General features: G+C 43.2%; 1 protein-coding gene across 2 annotated transcripts in view; it reads right to left on the bottom strand.

The window, feature by feature from the left end:
- Positions 1-561: 561 nt before the first annotated feature.
- GABRP (gamma-aminobutyric acid type A receptor subunit pi) overlaps positions 562-9,245 on the bottom strand; it is a 53,913-nt gene continuing 45,229 nt past the window's right edge. Inside the window, exons 8-11 of one of the 2 annotated variants that reach the window (XM_084830574.1) lie at positions 7,316-7,453; positions 6,356-6,508; positions 3,482-3,675; positions 562-1,850 (exon numbers count right to left, since the gene is read on the bottom strand). In XM_084830574.1, coding sequence (XP_084686700.1) covers positions 1,548-1,850; positions 3,482-3,675; positions 6,356-6,508; positions 7,316-7,453 — 788 coding nt within the window. In that variant the 3' untranslated portion in view covers positions 562-1,547. The remainder of the gene's footprint in view (positions 1,851-3,481; positions 3,676-6,355; positions 6,509-7,315; positions 7,454-9,245) is intronic. The other variant, XM_084830564.1, reaches the window with a different exon arrangement.

The following is a 9,245-nucleotide window of genomic DNA, read 5'->3' as shown; positions in this document are numbered from 1 at the left end:
AGCCAAAAAGGAGTGATGTGAAAGAAACATACACTATAGAGAGATAATTGTTTCAGTTGTAATGATGAACAACTGCTTTGGTGCACATGCTATGGAACTGTAGTGTAGTTAAGTCCATTTTGGCAGAATGTATGTTCAGCCAGTGACACTGTTTCGGGGTTCTCTTTCATTCCAGTGTCTTTTTCACTTATATGGATTTTAACAGAGGCTAGCAATTCAGATACTTCTTAGTGGCTACAATATCTATAATACTGCACTGGAAAACCTCACTTGCCCAAACCTGGATACAAGAATTGGCATACTTGAGCTATTAAAGAGAGAGTGGCCTATGAGAAAAGTAAGAACTTGGAAATTTTATCATGCATCCTTCTTTCCATTTGAATTTTGGGAGAAATATAAAACTCCTATCTGCACCAACACAGATGTTGGGTTGTATAGATATAGGAGAAATTAAACAATGAGCATCTAGCTATTGTGGTTAAGGAAGATCCTGAGGTGCCAATTTGGTGAGATTTTGTTCTCTATAAGATGGGCCAAGTTGTATTTGACCTTGAAAGAAGATGGAGATAATAAAGCCTCTTTGCTCACTACCAGGTTTCACACTAATCATCTTACCAGAGACCAGTAGGAAGCAATCAGCTAGTCAGCAACAGCTTGGGGGCAAGTGGCTGAAAACTAGGGATGGACAAATTGGTCAATCTCAATTTCTCTCTGTTTCTCATTTTTCCAATCTTAGGTTCAGTTCATTGTGAACTCTGAGAATGTTTTAAGTTCCCCAGTTATTTCCCCCAGTATACACATTTTTGCAAGCAATTTCCTAATATAATTCATTTTAATTTTATTTTCTCTAATATACACATTTTGTACACATGTTTTACTTGGAGAACTCCATTGCAGAATTCAGAGAAGTGCAAACTTAAAAGGATAACTGAGTTTCAGTTTGTATAGTGGTTCAAAAGTGCGAGGTTAGGTAAGTTCTCATTAAGATGTGGGCTGAACAAATTTCTCCCCTATCCCTACTGAAAATAACTAGCTGAAAAGCATTTGTACACAAACGTAAAATGTCCATGACTTAAAATGGCATGCTGGGGCTTAGCTGTGTTAACCATGTAAAATAGTTGCACAACCTTGAAACACAGCAGGTCACAAGGCCAATTCATTTTAGCATGTGACGGCAACAAGAAGAACCTCAGCCTTGTTGGCTCCCATCTGCTTTAGCCCCACAACCAACTGGTCATGTACCTGTGCTGCCCACACACAGGATTTGGCTTTTGGTACATCACTGTCAATGCTGGGGCTGGCCAAGTCCTGGATCTGACAGTGCAACCACAGTCACGCTCACCATAGTTTGGAGTGGTTGGAGCCAACATAGGCGAGACTTTCCTCAAAGTCACCACACGCTGAAATGGTCTTACTAGCAGGCCCTCCTTCCCCAGTCAAAAGGGGCACACCCCATCCATGAAATTATTTGCTTTGGCTGAAAGTGAACCCCTGAGTACACTGTGCTGACACAGACAGTTCCCGTGCTATAAGGAAGTTGTGCTTCCCTAAAAAACCAAGTAATAAGCCCAGTACAACAAATTAACTAACACAAAAAACAAAGGAAATAGCAGTTTTGAATAGTGGTCGATGTTGCTTGGATTTCGGATTGTGAAATAGTCAACAACTTTGTGCATTTTGTTCCTCAAGATAAACCGGATTTTGTCTTTTGGGGTCATGGCTAAGCCACCATAGGTAATTTTATCAATGTTGCCAAAGTTTATCTTTTGATTGTAGCTGGTGAAGGAAGTATTGAGGATGTTGGTGATGGTGACATTTTCAGTTTCTCTGGTAACATCAGTTGTAGAAGCCTAGAACAGGACAGAGTTACTGAAAGATGATGTGACCATATCACTATTTTGTAAACAAGCCACCAAAATACAAAAGGATACAACAGCAAAGGACAGAAGTTTGATGTGACTCTGTTGCCAGCATACCATTAGTCTGGAATTTTAAAAATCCCTGGAAGCCAAATTCTGGTTCGCTGATACTAGAGCCTGAGGGACCAAAAAATAATATCCTGTCTAGGCACTCCATGAACATATCCTTGGATGGCTTGCATATTTTTATGAATCTCCTGGCCCCAATAAACATGAATTTCCCTTGCTACCATAATCAAGTTGCTTTTCCCCATCACTCACAGAAACTATACCGCTACCCCTGAGCTACTATAACACTGGATCAGAACATGGATTGGCATTACTCTGCTAGGTTTCTGGAAATAACAACAGCCAGAGTGTGGCTAAATGCCATTTTTAACACTGACCTGTGTGAGATGGAAGAGATTCCATATATTGTTACTTATGTCTGCCCTAATGTCCCTCTTAAAAGAGTTTTTCCTGGTCTGATGGTCTGAGCAGCTCTGGGTAACTGGGTGTGGTTGCCACAATGCCCCAAAGCAACACTACATTGAAGCCATTGACAGTGTGCGCATGACACACTGCAGCGCAACGTGGCTTATTTAAGCCACGGTCAGCTGCAGCACCCACAGGCACCATCCTGAATATTCAATCCCTGCCATGGGTTGTCATGTCACGTGAACCCACCCAACGGGGTTTATGCAACGATTAAACAACCCTCACATAATTCTATAACAGGCCATTGGTTACGTGAGGGTTGTTTAATCATCGCATAACCCCCGCGGGCCAGGCTCGCATGACATGACAACCCATGGTCGGGGTTGAATGTTCAGGATGGTGCCCATAGGCACCGCAGTTTGTCATGGCAGCCGCATGTCATGCAGACCCAGTCATTGTGAGCAATTAAAGTGGGAGATGAGACCCATCAGCATGATGTTTTTCAGAACACTGTCAGTTCCACAGGTAAGCCCACCGGGGCCCACCGAGAGAGGAGACAGCCCCACCAGGGGACACTTGGCTCCCTCCAACCTGGAGCCCTGACCTAATAGGAAAAGAGTAAACATAATAAGAATCCTTAATTATTTAAAATTAGTGAAGTGCCTCTCTTGATGGCCTTATCTTGGTTTCTGATGGTGCACTAGCTTCTTATCTGGGAAGGTGAAGGCCTGGATGGTAAAGTCCATCCTACCCCTAGGGAGAAAGGGGGCAGTACATAAGCTGCACTAAGGATAGGGTTCATCTTCCTTCTTCTGGCCTGGCTTGGTTTTGTAGCCTCCTTACCTCTATGGCAGCCTTCCCCAAGCTGGTGCCCTCCCGATGTTTTAGACTAGAACTCCACCAGCACCAGCCAGCATGGCCAATGGTCTAGAATTCTGGGAATTGTAGTCCAAAGCATTTGGAGGGCATCAGGTTGAGGAAGGCTGTTCTATGGAGAAAAGGGACAATACTTCTGACTAGTTATCTGTGTCTCAGTTCAGGCTTTCCCATCCTCATAGCTGCCTTCAAACAACTGGATTTTGTAGGTTTTCAGTGAAAATGTCTCTTCACAGAAACATCTGACAACAATTATATATGTTGTTTACCTTTTGAGGCTTATTGGCTGCACATTTTTGAGATGCGATGTAGTGTGCAACTGCATATTCCACCAAAGCACCAAATATAAAGCTGAAGCAGATGCCCAGGTAAATATCAATGGCTTTTATGAAACCGTTGCTCTTTGTTACTGAGTTTTGTGACCCCATCATCAGAGTTGTCATTGACAGCACAGTTGTTACTCCTGGAAAGTACAATAGAAAAACTTTCTTTTTTCTTGGAAGATGGAAGAGTATTTTTCTGTGAGATTTTGCAGTGAGGATGTTTCTTCCTAGTTTTCCACTAGGATGGTAATGCTATGATCAATTATCCTTTCTCAAAAACCATGGTTCACAACAAACATCTGGCTTTTTTTGTTGTTGTTATAATGCTGACATTTGGAACTTCAATCCTGCATCACATACACCTGCTCAAAGAGAAATCTGTGGTAGAAAACATTATGCTATTGGAATATATAATATTCATACAGGAACTTTCTTAAACTGCAATCTTAAGCATATTTACCAGGGAGTAAGCCCCATTCATCTCAGTGGGACTTACTTCTGAGTAAATATGCTTAGGATTACACTGTCAAGCATTCATGTATATCAGCCTTCCCCAACCTGGGGCCCTCCGGGTGTGTTGGACTGCAACCCCCATCATCCCCAGCCAGCATAGCCATTGGCTGGGTTGGCTGGGAATGATGCAAGTTGCAGTCCAACACATCCGGAGGGCCCCAGGTTGGGGAAGGCTGGTGTATGTTATCCTACTAATTCTTAGAGTTGCCCTGTAAAGTAGGCCAGTATTGTTAACTCCAATGTTACGGGGAAGTGAGGCTGAGGGATAGTGGCTTGCTTAACGTCAACCTGTGAGTTTATAGTTAAGTTACGATTTGAGCCAGGGATCCCAGGACCATAGCTTATGCTCTTCCCCTTTATTTTTACATCAGATCAAAAGTTTCACCTGGTTTGCTTCTTCTGTGCATTAAATTGTAAAGGCAAAGTGTCTGTCCACATTCACCTGTTCAAAAGAAGGAGCAGGGGAAAAGATTTCACTGGCATAACCACCAATATTCTGGCAAGGCTATGAATGCACAGTCTCAGATGCCACTGGATGAACTGAAGGTCTGGCCTTCAATCCTGGAGAACATGGGCAGGAAGGTGCTGTTGCACTCATGTCCTGCTTGTGGGTTTCCCGTTGACAGCTGGTTGGCCACTGTGTGAACAGAATGCTGGACTAGATGGACCCTTGGTCTGATCCAGCATGGCTCTTCTTATCTTCTTATGTTTTGCAAAACAACCATAGTCCTATACCAAATATATTTTTCCCATGGCATCCACTATCCTCAAAGCTGAAGCCTCAATGGATCAAGCTTTCAATAAGAATTTTACGGCATTTTAGAGCTGAAATGAATTTGCTTCCAAGAATTCTTCTCAAAATTCTCTTTGGTGCATTTTAGTTATGGATGGAAGAGAAATTTGTTAGGTTTGCATTCTAATGCAAATTTACCTAATTCTGCATATTTCACCCAAGATGTGAACTGAAACTCAATTATCCTCCAAAATTCACACTACTCCAAATTTTGCAATGGAGTTCTCTAATAAAGGAATGTGTAGAAAAATACAGATACTCGTAAAAGTAATGTTCAAGAATGCATTATATCTGGCAAATTGCTTGCAAAAATGTGTATATTTGGCAAAATTGGATACAAAAATGCATGTATTAGGACAAATGCACAGAAAAATGTTTAAATATTTTCTTGCAAAGTTTAAAAAACAATTCTCACAGTTCAGAGTGAACTGAACTTAAGATTGGAAGAATTCTCTAAATTCAGGATGAATCGAATGTAAGATCGGAAAAACAAGAAACTGTGAGAAAGTGATTCCCTAATTTTGAGGTCACATATTCTCCAGTTGCTGTCTGATAGTTAATGCATTTGATAGTTGAAATTCAATTATACTTAGTATTTGTCAGCATTTGACAGCTGATTTGCAAAGGTATATCACAGCAGTTTGCAAACATCCTGCCTTTGGGAAACGCATGACACATCAAGTTCTTTGTGAAAGAACCCCTGTGCAATGCAAAGGATTCTGGGATATATTCTAGGGTGCATAGTCAGTCTACATGGAACACTGTTGGGCCTCACTGTCTCCTGTATGAACTGAGAGTGTGTCCTAGAATATACCCAACATTCTCTGCGTTGCAGGGGAAGATCTGTAGTGGTGGGCAATTTGCCTTTCAGTTACATTTGCCCACCACTGCTGATCTTACATATCCCTGAGAAACCTCTGTTAAGTTTCCAAAGAACCAGAGCATCCCTTGGAAGACAGCTTGAACAAAAAGCCACCACTACATTTGCCATGTTTGTATTTGATGGTTGGCATACAATAGTTTTTAAAATGTATCTTCATTTCAAAGTTGGCAGTTAACGGTATTTTTTACCTAGCAGTATTTGATAGATAACATGCTATGGTAATTAGTATTTGACATTTGACAACTTATGAGATTCCATATCTGAAGCCTACCAAAATCAAAACAGTCAAGTGATGCCAACAAGTCTAAAGTGTGAGTTTAAAATGGCACATTCAAGATGCAAATTCAAAACATGCATTCAAAATTTCTCATTCAAAACTTGAGTTGTTAAATTGGAAACTTGCCAGATGTCAAATATTTGTGATTATTCATTTCAGCTCTAGATATTTTGGTAGCACATTTCAGTTGTAACACTCCCTATAGACTGCACCTCTACAAAAACCCACAGGTGTCTGCTCTTCTTCCACAGGTGTCTGTCTGTCTGTCTCTGTCTCTCTCTCTCTCTCTCTCACACACACACACACACCCTCTGCATGCCTATAATAAATACCCTACTCCAGGGAATGGCTCACCAATACACGTTCTTGCAGGAACTGAATCCAGGGTGATCCAGAAAGAAACCCAAGACAACATGACAAGCAGGGAGGATGGCACGTAAGTCTCCAGAATGAAATAAAGGATATTTCTTTTGAGCTCAAACTGTAATATCAGTCTTGGGTAATTGCCTAGTTAGAGAAAGACAACACAGACCATGAAAAGAAAGCATCTACAGAGAGCAGATCATCCTAAGCCAAAGGTACTCCAACTGCTGCACATTTATGGGGCGGGGAGGTGGGGGGGCTTCTACATGGTTCAGAAGCACAGAACGAAGTACTGCTTCTCACTTGGTCACCAGAGGCCCCTTCCATTGAGAGGGAGATCATGCCAGAGGCCCCTTTCCTATGATGATGTAAGGGCATCAAGGTGATCTTCCATTTCCCTCTGTGTGCGTATGTGTGTATGCATTTGTGCGTTTGTGCATGTGTATACAACTCCTTTATTCTGACAGCACCGAATTTCTTCTTGCAGCAGGTAGGCAAAAGGAGGGTGAGAGGGAGTTGTGCTTTGCTTCCTCTGCAGTCACCAAAGCATCCCTCCCTTTGGGAAACAGGAGAGATTGTCCTGGAGGCCACTGCAGCAATCCCCCATTTCCCACCAGGAGGAACACCTGACTACCTCACTTGCTTAAAATCTCCAGGCTGTGAGAGGCCAGCTGGTTTTCCTCCTGGGGATGGGAAGCAGAAGCTGCCACGGCAGAAGCACAGTGTGTGTGTGTGTGTGTGTGGCAGGGGAGAGCATAATGTAGGGCCTGTAAGTGTTTTGCCAAGCCCCCCCCCCCCCAAACAAAAAAACCCTGGACCCAGCCATAAGGCCGGAATAACAGCAACAACAACCAATGCATTTTGTAGAATGATTAGTCCAGCCTTCCCCAGCCTGGTGCCCTTCAGATGTGTTGAACTACAACTCCCAGCACCCTCACCCAGGTTTGTTACCTGTTTCCTGATTTGATATTGCTAAAAGGGTGTAATAATGCTCCACTGTATACTGGGAGAGTCGCAGGTTCTCAAGGCCATGGACAGAATCATTTCCCCTCAACCATATGTACAGTACGTCATTTTCATCATATCCCCCTGTAGATAACAGAAAAAAGTGGTATGGGGTAACTGAGCACCCAAGTAGTTGAAACTTTTCGTCCCTGCCTGCCACCTTCACTGGACTCTAATTCCCATTTAGGGGTGCCACCGTAACCTGCCTGGGTTGATTTCTAACGCAGATACTGAAGTTGCACTAGTGTGGATAATGACCTGAAATCCATTTCCTATCCAGTTCTGTTTTAGTGTCCATTTGGTGGGGAAAGGATCAGTATTTGGATGTGCAGAGTGTTGCACAAGCTAACTGGGGGTTAAGAATGGTGATGCACAGCCAAATGTGCAGCCCCATAGAAAGCAAAAATGAGTGTCTGTGTTTGAATGTGAGTTTCGATACTGTGAAGGTTTGAGGCCTGCAGAGGGAAGGAAAAGAAAACGGTCAGGCTTAGAGACCTGGAATTTTTGTTGGGAGGGGGTATCCCTGAGAGGAGTAGTTTCATTTCCCCAGTTAAGTTTCATTTCTACAGGTCTGAAACAGTACTTTTGGTTTTGAGGAAGGAGGGTATATAAAGAGAGCGAGAGAGCTGGTAAGAGCAGAGTCGGGGAGACCAGAGCCTGAAGGGGGAGCAGGAAGAAGCAGCCTGGAGAAGTCTAAGGACAGCTAGGGTAAAGGAACTTGCTTTTTGCAACTTTTATTTTCTCTTAAGGCCTTTTGTATCACTCAGCTCTATTATGTAAATACCTTTAGCTGTGATTTGCAAGCTTTAAATTTACCAGTGAACTGTTATGGTTAAGCCCTGTGTCTAGAGTGTCAGTCACCCCACATCTACAGCTTAAACCTCACATTACTGGAAAGGGGAAGTTTAAAAGAAAGAAAGTGGGACACTTAAGAAGGCAAGAGATCCTTAAGGGTTGCTCAGGGGGTCCAGATCATAAAGGGGAAACCTGACAGATACGCATTCAGCTGCACTTCAGATTTACTCCTGCAGTTCCTAAAGGCAAGGATGTTTGCACAGTTTCTGTGGCTCTCTGAAATAACAGGGTGGAAAAGTGGAAATCTCCATGCAAACCTCCCTACTTCTGCTTATAATAATCCCTTCTCACACCTGGCTGTCTGGCCCTTTGAGTTGTCAAGCTCTTCCACACCTTTAGCTTGTTGCGGGCCGCAATGTACCCCCCATGTCTCTTCGCCAGAGTGCCAGATCCCTTGCTGGAGTCCTATATTTTCCTTGCCTCTCTTTAGCATCAGGCCTTCAATCTTCCCTTCAAGCCCTGCTGTTCCTGAGCACTCAAACGTGAATGTTCCTCCCACCTTCAGCTGGTAAAGAAATGGACCACTAAGTAGTTACTTTGCTGAGCTATTGCCCATAAACGTTTGGCTGGAAGGAGAAAGGAAAAAGGGGAATATGTCAATATTCCTAGCCTAGAAGGCCTGCCATAACATTTTGCATAGCTCTGATGGACGAATATCTACCCTTTCTACTGAAATGTGGGTCTGCGTCAGCCTTTCCCCAAGCTGTTGACCTCCAGTTGTTCTGGACTACAATTTTTATCATGGCCAATGGCCATGCTGGCTGGGAGTGATGGGAGTTGTAGTCCAACACATGTGGAGGGCACCAGGTTGGTATTGAAAGGATGGTTATTTGGGGCTATTTCATATTGTTGGTTTTGCCCTGTTGACACAGTGAAAAGAAAGCTTTGGAGGAAATCTCCTGTACGGAAAGACTGTTATTTCAACACGCAATGGATGTAAGTTCAGGATTTAACTGTCCAACAGAAATTGCAAGCAATCCCCCCACCCCACCCCACCCCACCCCACCCCCCACACAAACAG

Source organism: Heloderma suspectum, chromosome 1 (assembly GCF_057233095.1).
Source record: "Heloderma suspectum isolate Gila_16-S chromosome 1, 16-S_ref, whole genome shotgun sequence".
In the NCBI taxonomy this organism is placed as follows: Eukaryota; Metazoa; Chordata; class Lepidosauria; order Squamata; family Helodermatidae; genus Heloderma; species Heloderma suspectum.
The sequence above is the reverse complement of the archived record's forward strand: the minus strand, read 5'-3'. Positions and strand labels throughout refer to the sequence as shown.